Source organism: Scyliorhinus torazame, chromosome 22 (assembly GCF_047496885.1).
Source record: "Scyliorhinus torazame isolate Kashiwa2021f chromosome 22, sScyTor2.1, whole genome shotgun sequence".
Lineage (NCBI taxonomy): Eukaryota > Metazoa > Chordata > Chondrichthyes > Carcharhiniformes > Scyliorhinidae > Scyliorhinus > Scyliorhinus torazame.
In genome coordinates this window covers 26,688,597-26,706,977 of record NC_092728.1, presented here as the reverse complement: position 1 = coordinate 26,706,977, position 18,381 = coordinate 26,688,597, and the positions used below count along the sequence as shown (strand labels likewise).

Sequence of the window (18,381 nt, the reverse complement as noted above, 5' to 3'; positions counted from 1 at the left end):
TCACATTCTCCCTCTCTCTCTCTCACATTCTCCCTCTCTCTGTCTCACATTCTCCCTCGCTCTCTCTCACATTTCCCTCGCACTCTCTCACATTCTCCCTCCCTCGCTCTGTCGCACATTCTCCCTCGCACTCTCTCACATTCTCTCTCTCTCACATTCTCCCTCTCTCTCACATTCTCCCTCGCTCTCTTTCACATTCTCCCTCGCTCTCTCTCACATTCTCTCGCTTTCTTTCACGTTCTCCCTCGCTCTCTCTCACATTCTCCGTCACTCTCTCATTCTCCCCCTCTCTCACACATTCTCCCTCTCTCACATTCTCTCTCGCTCTCTCTCACATTCTCCCTCTCTCTCACTCAAATTCTCCCTCGCTCTCACATTCTCCCTCGCTCTCTCACATTCTCCCTCGATCTCTCTCACACTCTCCCTCTCTCTCACATTCTCCCTCTCTCTCTCTCTCTCACATTCTCCCTCTCTCTCTCTCACATTCTCCCTCTCTCTGTCTCACATTTTCCCTCTCTTTGTCTCTCTCTCACATTCTCTCTCTCTCTCACATTCTCCCTCTCTCTCTCTTACATTCCCCCTCTCTCTGTCTCACGTTCTCCCTCGCTCTCTATCACATTCTCCCTCGCACTCTCTCACATTCTCCCTCCCTCGCTCTGTCTCACATTCTCCTTCGCTCTCTCTCACATTCTCCCTCGCTCTCTCTCACATTCTCCCTCGCTCTCTCTCACATTCTCCCTCGCTCTCTCTCTCATTCTCCCTCGCACTCTCTCACATTCTCCCTTGCACTCTCTCACATTCTCCCTCGCACTCTCTCACATTCTCCCTCGCTCTCTGTCTCACATTCTCCCTCGCTCTCTCTCACATTCTCCCTCGCACTCTCTCACATTCTCCCTCGCACTCTCTCACATTCTCCCCCTCTCTGTCTCACATTCTCCCTCGCTCTCTCTCACATTCTCCCTCGCTCTCTCTCACATTCTCCCTCGCACTCTCTCACATTCTCCCTCGCACTCTCTCACATTCTCCCCCTCTCTCTCTCACCTTCTCCCTCGCTCTCTCTCACATTCTCCCTCGCTCTCTCTCACATTCTCCCTCTCTCTGTCTCACATTCTCCCTCTCTCTGTCTCTCTCTCACATTCTCTCTCTCTCTCACATTCTCCCTCTCTCTCTCTTACATTCCCCCTCTCTCTGTCTCACGTTCTCCCTCGCTCTCTCTCACATTCTCCCTCGCACTCTCTCACATTCTCCCTCCCTCGCTCTGTCTCACATTCTCCCTCGCACTCTCTCTCATTCTCTCTCACATTCTCCATCTCTCTCACATTCTCCCTCTCTCTCTCTCACATTCTCCCTCGCTCTCTCACATTCTCCCTTGCTCTCTCTCACATTCTCCCTCCCTCGCTCTCTCTTTCATTCTCCCTCGCTCTCTCTCACATTTTTCCTCTCTCTCTCACATTCTCCCTCTCTCTCTCTCACATTCTCCCTCGCTCTCTCTCACATTCTCCCTCGCTCTCTCTCACATTCTCCCTCGCTCTCTCTCACATTCTCCCTCGCTCTCTCTCTAATTCTCCCTCGCACTCTCTCACATTCTCCCTCGCACTCTCTCACATTCTCCCTCGCACTCTCTCACATTCTCCCTCGCTCTCTGTCTCACATTCTCCCTCGCTCTCTCTCACATTCTCCCTCGCACTCTCTCACATCCTCCCTCGCTCTCTCTCACATTCTCCCTCGCACTCTCTCACATTCTCCCTCGCACTCTCTCACATTCTCCCCCTCTCTCACCTTTTCCCTCGCTCTCTCTCACATTCTCCTTCGCTTTCTCTCACATTCTCCCTCGCTCTCTCTCATTCTCCCTCGCTCTCTCTCACATTCTCCCTCTCTCTCTCACATTCTCCCTCGCTCTCTCTCACATTCTCCCTCGCACTCTCTCACATTCTCCCCCTCTCTGTCTCACATTCTCCCTCCCTCTCTCACATTCTCCCTCGCTCTCTCTCACATTCTCGCTCTCTCACATTCTCCCTCGCTCTCTCTCACATTCTCCCTCGCACTCTCTCACATTCTCCCTCGCTCTCTCTCACCTTCTCCCTCGCTCTCTCTCACCTTCTCCCTCGCTCTCTCTCACATTCTCCCTCGCTCTCTCTCACATTCTCCCTCGCACTCTCTCACATTCTCCCCCTCTCTCTCTCACCTTCTCCCTCGCTCTCTCTCACATTCTCCCTCGCTCTCTCTCACCTTCTCCCTCGCTCTCTCTCACATTCTCCCTCGCTCTCTCTCACATTCTCCCTCGCACTCTCTCACATTCTCCCCCTCTCTCTCTCACCTTCTCCCTCGCTCTCTCTCACATTCTCCCTCCCTCGCTCTCTCTCACATTCTCCCTCGCTCTCTCTCACATTCTCCCTCGCTCTCTCTCACATTCTCCCTCGCTCTCTCTCACATTCTCCCTCGCTCTCTCTCACATTCTCCCTCGCTCTCTCTCACATTCTCCCTCTCTCTCTCACATTCTCCCTCGCTCTCTCTCACATTCTCCCTCGCTCTCTCTCACATTCTCCCTCGCTCTCTCTCACATTCTCCCTCTCTCTCTCACATTCTCCCTCGCTCTCTCTCACATTCTCCCTCGCACTCTCTCACATTCTCCCTCGCTCTCTCACATTCTCCCTCGCACTCTCTCACATTCTCCCTCGCACTCTCTCACATTATTCCCCTCTCTGTCTCACATTCTCCCTCGCTCTCTCTCACATTCTCCCTCGCTCTCTCTCACATTCTCCCTCGCTCTCTCTCACATTCTCCCTCGCTCTCTCTCACATTCTCCCTCCCTCTCTCACATTCTCCCTCGCTCTCTCTCACATTCTCCCTCGCTCTCTCACATTCTCCCTCGCACTCTCTCACATTCTCCCTCGCACTCTCTCACATTCTCCCCCTCTCTGTCTCACATTCTCCCTCGCTCTCTCTCACATTCTCCCTCGCTCTCTCTCACATTCTCCCTCTCTCTCTCTCACATTCTCCCTCGCTCTCTCTCACATTCTCCCTCGCACTCTCTCACATTCTCCCTCGCTCTCTCTCACATTCTCCCTCGCACTCTCTCACATTCTCCCTCGCTCTCTCTCACATTCTCCCTCGCTCTCTCTCACATTCTCCCTCGCACTCTCTCACATTCTTCCTCGCTCTCTCTCTCATTCTCCCTCGCTCTCTCTCACCTTCTCCCTCGCTCTCTCTCACCTCCCTCGCTCTCTCTCTCACCTTCTCCCTCGCTCTCTCTCACCTTCTCCCTCGCTCTCTCTCACATTCTCCCTCGCTCTCTCTCACATTCTCCCTCGCTCTGTTTCAGAAGCTGCTGATAATGCGGACGATGGTTACGAAGATGTCAGTGATATCTCCACTGCTGCTGTCTCCAGCTTCAGTGCAGCCAATGGACTCGGTAAGAGGGAGTGTGGAGAAACCACCTCACCAACACCCGCAAAACCCCTTTTACCCTGGCACTATCCCTCTCTCCCCCTTTCACGTCCTCTCTATCCCTCTCTCCCCCTGTTTCCCCATTACTCTATCCTACCCTACTCTTTCCTCCTTTCTCTCTCTCCATTTCCCCTTCTCTAACCGTTTTCCATTTTCTTGACAGGGTTTAATTCCAGGGTATCAAAGCCAAAGGGACCTCGGCCTCCTCCAGAGTTGTGGGCCATGTACGGGCAGTGATGGCGGCCATCTTGTGGGAGTGAATCCAGGCTTCGGGCCTAGACTGACAGAGACTGAGAGGGAGGACACAATGCCTCTCGGGAGGCTATTGCATCGTGTTGAGCCGGGGTGGGGGAGAGAATGTTTTTAATCAATTGTACACTTCTGAGTTTGAGCAGTAAAGGATTACCATGAATCCAGCCTGTCTTTGTGTGTCTGTGGGTGCACACATGTGTTTGTGTGTTTTATGTGTGTGTTTATCCTGACAGAGGGTGATCCCATTGTTCCCTTCATGACTCTCCGCTTCTCTTAAACTATCCCAAATCGTGGGACAGGTCAAGCCTTGCACATCCATTCACCCACTAAGCCCCCTCCCCCTCCCCACACTGCTCCATGTCGGTGTTCCTGACTCCCACAGCAGCCTCTTCCCACATCCCCTACTTCATCTCCCTCCAGCCCCCATATCCTCCTGTTCATTTCTCCCTCATGTTTAAGCAGCTTCCCTCCACCTTTAAACAGATGAACGCCATTCACCTCAACCATTCCCCATGGGAGTGAGTTCCACTTTCTCCCCCACTCCCCGTGGGAGCGAGTTCCACATTCTCCCCACTCCCCGTGGGAGCGAGTTCCACATTCTCCCCACTCCCCGTGGGAGCGAGTTCCACATTCTTCCCACTCCCCGTGGGAGCGAGTTCCACATACTCCCCACTCCCCGTGGGAGCGAGTCCCACATTCTCCCCACTCCCCGTGGGAGCGAGTTCCACATTCTCCCCAATCCCCGCGGGAGCGAGTTCCACATTCTCCCCACACCCCGTGGGAGTGAGTCCCACATTTTCCCCACCCCCCGTGGGAGCGAGTCCCACATTCTCCCCCACTCCCCATGGGAGCGAGTTCCACTTTCTCCCCCAATCACCGTGGGAGCGAGTTCCACATTCTCCCCACTCCTCGTGGGAGCGAGTTCCACATTCTCCCCACTCCCCGTGGGAGCGAGTTCCACATTCTCTCCACTCCCCGTGGGAGCGAGTTCCACATACTCCCCACTCCCCGTGGGAGCGAGTCCCACATTCTCCCCACTCCCCGTGGGATCGAGTTCCACATTTTTCCCAATCCCCGTGGGAGCGAGTTCCACATTCTCCCCACACCCCGTGGGAGTGAGTCCCACATTTTCCCCACCCCCCGTGGGAGCGAGTCCCACATTCTCCCCGCTTCCCGTGGGAGCGAGTCCCACATTCTCCCCGCTTCCCGTGGGAGTGAGTTCCACATTCTCCTCGCTTCCCGTGGGAGTGAGTTCCACATTCTCCCCGCTTCCCGTGGGAGCGAGTTCCACATTCTCCCTGTGGGAGCGAGTTCCACATTCCACTCCCGTAGGAGTGAGTTCCACATTCTCCCCACTCCCCATAGGAGCGAGTTCCACATTCTCCCCGCTCCCTGTGGGAGCGAGTTCCACATTCAACTCCCCGTGGGAGTGAGTTCCATATTCTCCCCACTCCCCATAGGAGCGAGTTTCACATTCTCCCCGCTCCCTGTGGGAGCGAGTTCCACATTCCACTCCCCGTGGGAGTGAGTTCCACATTCTCCCCACTTCCCATGGGAGCGATTTCCACATTCTCCCACTCTCTGGATAAGGACGTTTCTCTAGAACACAACCCTCCCAATTGGATTTATGAGTGACCATCTTATAATGATGGCCCCCTCATTCAGGTCTCTTTAAGCCCCCCCCCCACACACACTCACTCACTTTCACATGTGCTCTGATGAATGTAGCATTTTCAGATATATGCATGATAAGTATTTGTTGCATTTGGGGTTAAAAGCCTGGGTTAGAGTGTGCTTGACCGCTGCAGTCATGTTTTTGATGAATCCTGGTTTGAAAGGGTTTGGGAGCCAGAGGTGCAATTAAAACATCGTAAAAGCTTGGGCGAATACAGCTTTGTTTGGATTAAGAGGTTCCCTGTGGAGTTAATTCGATACATTGGGCTAGATCCTCCGATCCCCGACACCAAAATCGTGTTCGGCGAGGGGGCAGGGAATCCCCAATGACACCCAAATCGGCGGCGGTGTTGCTTTTGTGATGCTCCGCCCCCTGAAAAGCAGCATACTCTAGGGGTACGCCGCACGCCTTATCCACGGCCTCAGGCCATTGTCTTGAGGCCCTCCCCGCGATGCTCCATCTCCAACCAGCCGAGTTCCCGATGGCGTTGGGGACGTATGGTCTCACCCATAGTGACCTCAGCGTGGCGGCTGCGGACTCAACCAGGCACCGCCACAGTCGGGGGAGGGCAGATCCGCGGGCAGGGTGGGGGCTTCATTTGGGACTGGGGGCACTGTCGGGGGTGGACCGGGGCTCGCGAGTGGCCAAAGGGGGGGCTATTTTTGCAGTCCATGTCCGCGGGCTGAGTCCGCCATGAAGCACGGTGTGGCCGCTGCAGCCCGCCGGCATGCGGATGCGGGGCCACGGACCCGGCAATGCTCCGGACCATCTCGGCAGTGAGAGCTGGGATCTCTACGCTGCCTCTCTGCTCGCCCCCGTGGAGCAGGGAATCGTTTTCATGCCGGCATGAGGACTTAGTCTCGCAAATGGTGTCCCCAGCCCATTGTGTTTCAGCTTGGTAAAGTTATACAATTAGTGGGAGGAGCTGGAATACCAAGCATTTTGCACAGAAGGAGTTCACTTTTAGTTCTGGAGATGGAAGTCAAACCATGAAGACAGTTTCTGAGGATTTGAGCTAGAGATCCTGCATTGTTCTGACAGGGTCAGGTCTCTTTCTTTAGAGAAGTGTCAAAAGATCTCCCTTATTCACAGTGGAGGATCCAGACATCTCTGTACAGCAGGTATTCCTGAGTGCTAACTGTATTCGAAAGTGGATTGAGAGCCGAGATGATCCTGTTGTTTGAGTGGGAATAAAGATAGCAGTTAAGGGTTTCTGTATTCACTGTATTGATGAGCAAGGTTTAAGGGGTAATTGTAAGCTATTTTAAGTGTTAAGAATAAAGTTTGTTTCGATCCATCATATCCCACTCTTGGAGTGGGATATGACCATATCATAGAATTTACAGTGCAGAAGGAGGCCATTCGGCCCATCGAGTCTGGGTCATTTCCCTTTGAAAGAGCACGTTACCCAAGTCTACGCCTGCACCCTATCCCTGTAACCCAGTAACCCCACCCAACCTTTTTGGACTCTAAGGGCAATTTATCATGGCCAATTCACCTAACCTGCACATCTTTGGACTATAGGAGGAAACCGGAGCACCCGGAGGAAACCCATGTAGACACAGGGAGAACGTGCAGACTCTGCACAGACAGTGACACAAGCCGGGAATCGAACCTGGGACCCTGGAGCTGTGAAGTAACTGTGCTAACCACTGTGCGGCCGTGTTGTCCCCACACATCTTTCCTCAGTCTTACAAAATTGAAATAAAATATTGGAGTTACTTTCCAGTATCCCAGCCACTGTTCGGGTCTGGTCCAGGATGGTAATAAAATTGGGGATCTTTACCGAGATCTTGAAGTATAATCCCTTGGTTGGCTTGAGATTATTGAATTTAAACACAATGAGTATGTGTGGGACAGCTACTTTCTTTCAGGCTTTGAAGTTTAAATAGGGAGTGACTGGGGATGGCTCTTTCAGTTGCAAATAATTTCCTGGGTGCAGAGGAGGCCACTGGGGCTGGTTACAAAGGGTGACGAAAACATTTGAGTTTGGAGGACAAGCTGCGGACGACGTTATCTGAAGGGATGAGGAAGGTAGAGATAATGCAAACAATAACTCAGCTTTTAGCTGTGCCAGAGACACAGCCTGAATCATTAGAATTAGCTAAAATTCAATTACGAACGAAACAATTAAAAATGCAGGAAAAGGATCAACAGAAAGAAATGGAACTGAAGAAATTGGAAATGAAGGAAAATGAGAGAGTGGTGATGGCGGAATTATCATAGAATCATAATCCCAACAATGCAGGAGGGAATTCGGCCCACCCAGTCTGCATCGACTTTCCAAAAGAGCAGCCCTCTTAGGCCCACTCTCCCGTAAACCCCTAACCCCACCGAACCTTTGAGCACTAAGGGACAATTTAGCATGGTCAATCCACCTAACTTGCACATCTTTTGACTGTGGGAGGAAACCGGAGTATCCGTAGGAAACCCACGCAGACACGGGGAGAACGTGCAGACTCCGCACAGTTAGCCGAGGCCGGAATTGAACAGGGGTCCCTGGCACTGAGGCAGCAGTGCTAACCACTGTGCCACCGTGCTGCCCCAAGAAGAAAAAGAAAGCGAGAGAAGCGATGGCAAGAGTAAAGACAGAAAATTTGAACTTCACCAAATGAAAATGAAAGAGAGGGAGTTGGAAAGGAAAAGAGAACATCAACTTAACCTGTTGGGAGTTAAAGGCAGAAGCTGAGGGAAGTCTGGAGGAAAGAGAACCCCCCTCTAGTCAAAAACCTAGTAAGGATATGTTTAAATATATTCTCGCACTGCCAAGGTTTGACGAGAAAGATGTGGAAGCCTTTTTTATCTCATTTGAGAAATTGGCTAAGCAATTGAATTAGCCAAAGCGATGGTTCAAAAAGAGCTTGTGAAGTGATTGCATCACTACCAGAGGAGGTATCTGGGGGTATCATAAGGTGAGGTGAGCGAAACCATATTAAGGGCATGTGAACTGGTGCCAGAAGCTTACAGACAGAAGTTTACAAATCTAAGGAAAGAACCAGGTCAGACATTTATAGAATTCGAAAGAAATAATTTTGATAGGTGGGTTAGGAACCTTGAAAATAGACCAAACTTCGGACATTCTTCGGGATTCTTCTTATGGAACAATTTAAAGATTTAACTCCCGCAGCAGTGATAACTCGTGTGGCAGAGGAAAGGCTGAACATTGATGGACCAGCAGCAGAAATAGCAGGTGATTTTGAGTGAGTTCACAAAGCAAAGTCTGGTTTGCAAAATCAATTTCAATCTGTGAAGGATAGAAACTGGGGGAATGAGAAACTCACAGGTCGTCAAGGCAAAGGAGGCTTCGTTGGCAATGTCAAGGAGAGTTTGCCTCGGGTTAAAGAGGAAACTTATGACAGTGGAAGAGAGATAAAACATTGAGTGTTTTTATTGCAATGAAGTTGGACATGTGAAGCCACAGGGCTGGTAGCTGAACAAAAGTACTGGGATGACAGACCCGTTGAAACAAGATGGTTCCAGTGGAAAAGGTGGCAACATGAGTGTACAGCATCATAGATTATCATAGAATTTACAGTGCAGGAGGCCATTCGGCCCATCAAGTCTGCACCGGCGCTTGGAAAGAGCACCCTACCCAAGGTCAACACCTCCGCCCTATCCCCATAACCCAGTAACCCCAGCCAACACTAAAGGCAATTTTGGACACTAAGGGCAATTTAGCATGGCCAATCCACCTAACCTGCACATCTTTGGACTGTGGGAGGAAACCTGAGCACCCGGAGGAAACCCACGCAGACATGGGGAGGATGTGCAGACTCCGCACAGACAGTGACCCAAGCCGGAATCGAACCTGGGACCCTGGAGCTGCGAAGCAATTGTGCTCTCCACAATGCATCTTGCTGCCCCATGGTCAGAGGTTGCTGGGTAAGCAGGTGCCAGAAAGTTTTATTTGTGAGGGTAAGTTTTACGCATGTGCCCGAGGTGGAATAGGTAAGGAGATTAAAGTCTAAAGGGATACATGAGCACACACTCCTGCCCCCTCCCCCCCGACCCCAATCTACATTAGGAGACCGGACGAGCCCCCAGTAATATTTCAATTTGTAAACTGAGGAAAGGATAGTTTGTGTCAGGGATTTCGCTGAAAACTAGGGATCTTTTATATCAAAACAAACTTTATTATTAACGCGGGATTAACCCCTGAAGCATCCAAGGCTAAAAAAAAAATCAGCTTTTCAATTAACAGTTAAAAAAGTTTTACAAAAAAAAAGGTCTGCCAGACCACTTTCCCATCTACTTCTAAACTTTAAAAAAAGCGAAATCCTCGCACACACAGATTTCAGGGCATTGGGGCTGGTTCGGGGGGAGGGGGGGGCGGGGCGGGGGCATTTGTGGGACCAGTACAAACTAGACGGGTTACACCATGGCAGGAACGAGACTGAAGTCCCAGAGTGGCTGGGGAGGGTCCGAACTAAAATGGCAGAAGGGTGGGAACCTAGGCAAGGAGTCAGAGGAGGAGGAAACATGGACAAAAGCAAAAGACAGAAAGGGGACTAAGAAAAGTGATAGGCAGACAAATCAGAGCTTCGAACAGGGCCACAGTGGAAAAACATTGGCAGCGGGACAAGCTTTGTTAAAGAGACAAGCTTAAACGCGTAATACGCAGGTTATTCGCAATAAAGTGGACGAATTACTTGCGCAAAGAGATGGATACGGGTATAATATAAATTGGGATTACAGAGACATGGCTGCAGGGTGACCAGGGATGGGAACTGAACATTCAGGGGTGTTCAGTATTTAGGAAGGACAGGCAGACTTGCATTGCTGGTTAAGATGGAAATTAATGCAATGGCAAGGAAGAATATCAGCTCCAACAATCTGTACAGGTGGAGCTGAGAAACACGATGGGGCAAAAAACATTAGTGGGCGTTGTATGTAAACCCCCAAACTGCAATGCTGATGTTGGGAATGGCATTCAACAGGAAATTAGAGACGCATGTGATAAAAGACCATCTGTAATTATGAGCGATTTTAATCTGCATATAGATTGGGAAAATCAAATTAGCCACAACACTGTCGAGGAGGAATACTTGGAGTGTAGGCGGGATGATTTTCTGGACCAATACGTTGAGGAACCAACAAGAGAACAGGCCATCCTAGACTGCGTCCTGTGTAATGAGAACGGAATCATTGGCAATCTAGTTGTGCGAGACCCCTTGGGGATGAGCGACCATAATATGACAGAACTTTTCATCAAGAGAGTGACATAGTTAATGGTGAAATAGGGTCCTGAATCTTAATAAAAGAAACTGTAATGATATGAGACGTGAGTTGGCTATGACCCATTGGAGAAGGTTACTTGAAGGGATGACAATGGATAACCAATGGCAAACATTCAAATCACATGGGGGAACTTTAGTGATCTCTGTATGTAGGAATACATGATCAAGCAATGTTAAGCAAGTACAGGCAAATGATCACTAGATGGCCACACTACTAAGACCTATGAAAAGGTTTTCCCGCTCTTTCTTTAAGGAGAGTGTGGAGAGTCCAGAAGGGAAACAGCTGGAGGGAAGAAGTTGTTATGGGCCAGAGTTCAGAGAACCCCAAAGTTCACCTGACCCGCAACTTTTAATAGATTGTGGTTATGGGGAGCACACGGGCCTACCTTACAGGTGTAATGCAACAGAAAGTTAAAGTACTTTTAAATTAAAACAATGTTTATTTATGAGACCAGTTAACACTTTATAAACTCACAGTAAACATCTTAACAACTATCAACACCAATAAATCCCCCAAAGAATACAGTACTCTATAAGTAACTCTTAATCTTTCCTTGCAACCTCCATAAAGACAAAAAAGAACCCTTTTAACAGAAAGACATCAGGTTTAACTTCTCCCCTGAGAGCAGTTACCACTTTGAATTCACCAAATGAACATTTTGCAGCGATTCTTACACATCTTGCTGTGACTGCAGCTTCTCCAAATCTAGAACGAAACTAAAACAAACCCTGTAGCAGACAGCCTAAAGCGAAAGCAAAAGAAGACACACAGCCCAGCTCCACCCACACTGTGACATCACTGATAGACCCCCATTTCTTAAAGGTACATCCACTACAGCTATTTTATAAACACCCATTTCTTTAAGGTACTCTCACATGACCAAGTTAACAGATCTTAGTATATAGCATCATCTTATTTAATAATTTAATCTATAGTTATTTGTTTGTTTACTAGTTCAGTATTGAAGTAAGAAGGACTCACTAGTTTATTTCATATTACTCATTAAATTATTTTGTCATCACCTGGAAGACTATGTCTATAGTTCAACAACTCAACAAAAAGAGGAATATATCTATTACAAAATCGTAATATAACAGGAACTGCGGCAATTGTTTATTCCTGTCTGACATGAGCAATACAGGGAAGCTGGCCAAACCATGGTTTACAAGGGAAATTAGATATAGTGTTCGATCTGAAGAAGAAGTATACAAATTGGCCAAGAGAAACAAGAGGTCAGAGGATTGGGAGCTGTTTAGAATTCAGCAAAGAAGGGACTAGGGATTGAATAAGAAGGGGAAAATAGAGTTCGGGAGTAAGGCTCCACTCCCCCAGCCTCATCCCAGCCAACAAGATGACATTGGTTCTGCTGGAGCGCACTGGAGACTGATAGGTCAGCGGGGGCCAGAGGGCATCTAGGGGGTGGCCCGGGGGACACACCCATACGACCCGTGGCCCTAGGTTCACAGTGGGCAGCCAATGGCGTGCACAGCTGCATGGCTGCCTTGCCGGCAGCGGCAATGGTGTTCCGTGCCCATCCACGCCGACCCCACAGTCTACCTCCTGGCCACCCCGCTACTCCCCCCAGTCCTGGTGGAACCTCCCCCTCTCCGGACATAAGTCCATAAGACATAGAAGCTGAACTAGGCCACTTGGCCCATCGAATCTGCTCCGCCATTCAATCATGGCTGATATTTTCTCATCCCCATTCTCCTGCCTCCTCCCCAAAACCCCTGATCCCTTAATAATCATCATAGAAGGAGGCCATTCGGCCCATCAAGTCTCCACCGGCGCTTGGAAAGAGCACCCTACCCAAGGTCAACACCTCCACCCTATCCCCATAACCCAGAAACCCCAGCCAACACTAAGGGCAATTTTGGACACTAAGGGCAATTTATCATGACCAATCCACCTAACCTGCACATCTTTGGACTGTGGGAGGAAACCGGAGCACCCGGAGGAAACCCACGCACACACGGGGAGAACGTGCAGACTCCGCACAGACAGTGACCCAGTGGGGAATTGATCCTGGGACCCTGGAGCTGTGAAGCAATTGTACTAACCACTATGCTACCGTGCTGCCCCCAAGAACCTGTCTATCTCTGACTTAAAGACACAGTGAATTGGCCTCCACAGCCTTCTGTGGCAAAGAGTTCCATAAATTCACCACCCTCTGGCTGAAGACATTCCTCTGGCTGAAGAAATTCCTCCTCATCTCTGTTTTAAAGGACCGTCCCTTTAGTCTGAGATGGTGTCCTCTGCTTCTAGTTTTTCCTACAAGTGGAGCATCCTCCACGTCCAATCTATCCAGGCCTCGCAGTATCTTGTAAGTTTCAATAAGATGCCCTCTCAATCTTCTAAACTCCAACGAGCACAGACCCAGAGCCCTCAAACGTTCCTCATACGACAAGTTCTTCATTCCCGGGGTCAAAGAGCAAAGAACAAAGAAATGTACAGCACAGGAACAGGCCCTTCAGCCCTCCAAGCCCGTGCCGACCATGCTGCCCGATTAAACTACAATCTTCTACACTTCCTGGGTCCGTAGCCCTCTATTCCCATCCTATTCATGTATTTGTCAAGATGCCCCTTAAATGTCACTATCGTCCCTGCTTCCACCACCTCCTCCGGTAGCGAGTTCCAGGCACCCACTACCCTCTGCGTAAAAAACTTGCCTCGTACATCTACTCTAAACCTTGCCCCTCTCACCTTAAACCTATGCCCCCTAGTAATTGACCCCTCTACCCTGGGGAAAAGCCTCTGACTATCCACTCGGTCTCTGCCCCTCATAATTTTGTAGACCTCTATCAGGTCGCCCCTCAACCTCCTTCGTTCCAGTGAGAACAAACCGAGTTTATTCAACCGCTCCTCATACCTAATGCCCTCCATACCAGTCAACATTCTGGTAAATCTCTTCTGCACCCTCTCTAAAGCCTCCACATCCTTCTGGTAGTGTGGCGACCAGAATTGAACATTTTTGTGGACCTCCTCTGGACCCTTTCCAAGGCCACCACATCCTTCCTTAGATACGGGACCCCAAACATCGCACAATACTCCAAATGGGGTCTGACCAGAGCTGAGACAGCCCCAGAAGTACATCCCTGGTCTTGTATTCTAGCCCTCGTGACATGAATGCTAACATTGCATTTGCCTTCTTAACTGCCGACCTGCACAGCGGCACAACTGTGCAATCTGTGGCGATGTTGGACAGTTTCCGCACCCACTCTCTCTCCCTCAGCAGCCATGGCGGCGGATTCACGGATTTTAAACGCACAAGTAAACCGCGCCATCGGGAATTCCCCCGAGTGGAGGCGGAGAATGGCGGAGGTCCCGGAGAATGCTGGGTCAGGCCCGCGAATGATATGCAAACAGCGTTTACTGTACGGGCGGAGTGGAGCTCACTGAGGCCGCAGCCGGGGGCACCGCAGAATTGAGATTTGCCGCCAACCCAGCACCCGGCGCGATTTCGGCATCAAGGCCGATTCTCCATCCAATCATGTTGTCCGACTCCGGCATCAGCCGACAGAGAAACGCAGCCAGAGGGTTTTTTAGCACTGGGGAGCTGAACTCCGAGGTTGGGCCGCCATTTTGAAAAGGTGCCCCGATCTCTGAAGTGAGCTTGCCCCCTGCCCATGGGCAATGTCACCCCCCACACACATGGACAATACTCCACCCCCCCCCCCAAGTGAGGAAACCCCACTATGGGTCTCTGGAGGTCCTCCCCCCCCTCTTCAGGCACCCCCACATGCACCTACAGGCTCCTCCCCTTCCAGACCACCCCATCCATCACCCCCCAACCTCACACTGACCTCTACGTATCTCCGCTGCACAGCCCCACCCTTCGAAACCACCCCCTCCACCCTCCTTTCATAGACCTGCCCCCCCCCCCTCAGATCCTGACCCCTAGCACTCGGGCAATGCTCCTGTCAGCTTGGCAGTGCTACCCGGGCACTCCAGGGTGCCAGCTGGGCAGCGCCAAGATACCCACGCTCCAGTGGGAGGGACAGGGAGTCACCCTGAACTGACCCTGACCACCCAGGGATCACCGCCGGCCCGGAAGACCACCAGGGTGCTGTTCGGCCTGGTCCACGTTTGTGTGGAACGCGACTGAACGGCGCCCGGCTGCGGCCTTGCTGGGGAGGCCGTTGGATCGCGGGGAAGCTCACCTAAGTCGGTTTAAAATCGGCTTCGGCAAACGCCGTTTGGTCATGCCCCATGTGGCCGTGTTTCTGACTCCGGCGCCTTGCGGGAATTGGGTGCATCCCGTGAACCGTGAAGACAGTCGGGAAGCCTGCGAGAGGCGACTCCCGGCCCCAAGTCGGTAGAGTGGGAACACGCTAGAGTCCGCTATTAATATTTTACAGCAGAGCTTTTAGAAAACAGTGGCAGGATTGGACTGAGTCAGCATGGATTTACGAAAGGGAAATCAGGATGGACAAATCTACTGGAATTCTTCGAGGATGTAACTGGCAGGGGCTGAAACACAAAGTGATGTGTGACTGAACCAACACTGGGTGGCACCAGAGAGCTTATTCGAGTGCACGGTACAGTCCGAATATATTCTGGGATTAATCCCAGAATGGGCTAGGGTCTGGCAGATGGAATACAATGTTGACAAATGCGAGGTTATCAATTTTGGTAGGAATAACAGCAAAAGGGATTATTATTTAAATGATAAAATATTAAAACATGCTGCTGTGCAGAGAGACCTGGGTGTGCTAGTGCATGAGTCGCAAAAAGTTGGTTTTCAGGTGCAACAGGTGACTAAGAAGGCAAATGGAGTTTTGTCCTTCATTGCTAGAGGGATGGAGTTTAAGACTAGGGAGGTTCTGCTGCAATTGTATCAGGTGTTAGTGAGGCCACACCTGGAGTATTGTGTTCAGTTTTGGTCTCCTTACTTGAGAAAGGATTTACTGGCACTGGAGGGTGTGCAGAGGAGATTCACTAGGTTAATCCCAGAGCTGAAGGGGTTGGATTACGAGGAGAGGTTGAGTAGACTGGGACTGTACTCGTTGGAATTTAGAAGGATGAGAAGGGATCTTATAGAAACATATAAGATTATGAAGGGAATAGATAGGATAGATGCGGGCAGGTTGTTTCCACTGGCGGGCGAAAGCAGAACTAGGGGGCATAGCCTCAAAATACGGGGAAGTAGATTTAGGACTGAGTTTAGGAGGAACTTCTTCACCCAAAGGGTTGTGAATCTATGGAATTCCTTGCCCAGTGAAGCAGTAGAGGCTCATTCATTAAATGTTTTTAAGATAAAGATAGATAGTTTTTTGAAGAATAAAAGGATTAAGGGTTATGGTGCTCGGGCCGGAGAGTGGAGCTGAGTCCACAAAATATCAGCCATGATCTCATTGAATGGCGGAGCAGGCTCGAGGGGCCAGATGGCCTACTCCTGCTCCTAGTTCTTATGTTCTTATGTATTCAACTGTGAATACAGGACTCTGAATATACTCTGGGATTAATCCCAGATTGAATTGTGAGTACAGGAGTCATAATATATTCCTGGATTAATCCCAGAATGAACTGTGAGTTCAGGAGTCTGAATATACTCTGGGATTAATCCCAGATTGAACTGTGAGTACAGGAGTCTGAATATATTCCAGGAGTAATCCCAGAGTGAACTGTGAGTTCAGGAGTCTGAATATACTCTGGGATTAATCCCAGATTGAACTGTGAGTTCCGGGGTCTGAATATATTCCAGAAGTAATCCCAGAGTGAACTGTGAGTTCAGGAGTCTGAATATACTCTGGGATTATACCCAGATTGAACTGTGAGTTCCGGTGTCTGAATATATTCCAGGAGTAATCCCAGATTGAACTGTGAGTCCAGGAGTCTGAATATATTCCAGAAGTAATCCCAGAGTGAACTGTGAATTCAGGAGCCTGAATATACTCTGGGATTAATCCCAGATTGAACTGTGAGTTCCGGAGTCTGAATATATTCCAGGAGTAATCCCAGAGTGAACTGTGAGTTCAGGAGTCTGAATATACTCTGGGATTAATCCCAGATTGAACTGTGAGTTCAGGAGTCTGAATATACTCTGGGATTAATCCCAGATTGAACTGTGAGTTCAGGAGTCTGAATATATTCCAGGAGTAATCCCAGAGTGAACTGTGAGTTCCGGAGTCTGAATATATTCCAGGAGTAATCCCAGAGTGAACTTGAGTTCATGAGTCTGAATATATTCCAGGAGTAATCCCAGAGTGAACTTGAGTTCAGGAGTCTGAATATACTCCGGGATTAATCCCAGATTGAACTGTGAGTTCAGAAGTCTGAATATCCTCTGGGATTAATCCCAGATTGAACTGTGAGTCCAGGAGTCTGAACATACTCCAGGATTAATCCCAGATTGAACTGTGAGTTTAGGAGTCTGAATATATTCCAGGAGTAATCCCAGAGTGAACTGTGAATTCAGGAGCCTGAATATACTCTGGGATTAATCCCAGATTGAACTGTGAGTTCCGGAGTCTGAATATATTCCAGGAGTAATCCCAGAGTGAACTGTGAGTTCAGGAGTCTGAATATACTCTGGGATTAATCCCAGATTGAACTGTGAGTTCAGGAGTCTGAATATACTCTGGGATTAATCCCAGATTGAACTGTGAGTTCAGGAGTCTGAATATATTCCAGGAGTAATCCCAGAGTGAACTGTGAGTTCAGGAGTCTGAATATATTCCAGGTGTAATCCCAGAGTGAACTGTGAGTTCCGGAGTCTGAATATATTCCAGGAGTAATCCCAGAGTGAACTTGAGTTCATGAGTCTGAATATATTCCAGGAGTAATCCCAGAGTGAACTTGAGTTCAGGAGTCTGAATATACTCCGGGATTAATCCCAGATTGAACTGTGAGTTCAGAAGTCTGAATATCCTCTGGGATTAATCCCAGATTGAACTGTGAGTCCAGGAGTCTGAATATACTCCAGGATTAATCCCAGATTGAACTGTGAGTTCAGGAGTCTGAATATATTTCAGGAGTAATCCCAGAGTGAGCTGTGAGTTCAGGAGTCTGAATATACTCTGGGATTAATCCCAGATTGAACTGTGAGTTCCGGAGTCTGAATATATTCCAGGAGTAATCCCAGAGTGAACTTGAGTTCAGGAGTCTGAATATATTCCAGGAGTAATCCCAGAGTGAACTGTGAGTTCAGGAGTCTGAATATACTCTGGGATTAATCCCAGATTGAACTGTGAGTCCAGGAGTCTGAATATACTCCAGGATTAATCCCAGATTGAACTGTGAGTTCAGGAGTCTGAATATACTCTGGGATTAATCCCAGATTGAACTGTGAGTCCAGGAGTCTGAATATACTCCGGGATTAATCCCAGATTGAACTGTGAGTTCAGAAGTCTGAATATACTCTGGGATTAATCCCAGATTGAACTGTGAGTCCAGGAGTCTGAATATACTCCGGGATTAATCCCAGAGTGAACTTGAGTTCAGGAGTCTGAATATATTCCAGGAGTAATCCCAGAGTGAACTGTGAGTTCAGGAGTCTGAATATACTCCCGGATTAATCCCAGATTGAACTGTGAGTCCAGGAGTCTAAATATACTCCAGGATTAATCCCAGATTGAACTGTGAGTTCAGAAGTCTGAATATACTCTGGGATTAATCCCAGATTGAACTGTGAGTCCAGGAGTCTGAATATACTCCAGGATTAATCCCAGATTGAACTGTGAGTTCAGGAGTCTGAATATACTCTGGGATTAATCCCAGATTGAACTGTGAGTCCAGGAGTCTGAATATACTCCGGGATTAATCCCAGA

The 18,381-nt window shown here is 49.3% G+C and overlaps 1 protein-coding gene across 1 annotated transcript in view; it reads left to right on the top strand.

Moving 5' to 3' along the window:
- The window catches only part of ptpn18 (protein tyrosine phosphatase non-receptor type 18), a 391,917-nt gene extending 388,054 nt beyond the window's left edge, over nt 1–3,863 (top strand). The window contains exons 17-18 of the mRNA XM_072487997.1: nt 3,323–3,412; nt 3,611–3,863. Coding sequence (XP_072344098.1) covers nt 3,323–3,412; nt 3,611–3,684 — 164 coding nt within the window. The 3' untranslated portion in view covers nt 3,685–3,863. The remainder of the gene's footprint in view (nt 1–3,322; nt 3,413–3,610) is intronic.
- Nucleotides 3,864–18,381: the final 14,518 nt, after the last annotated feature.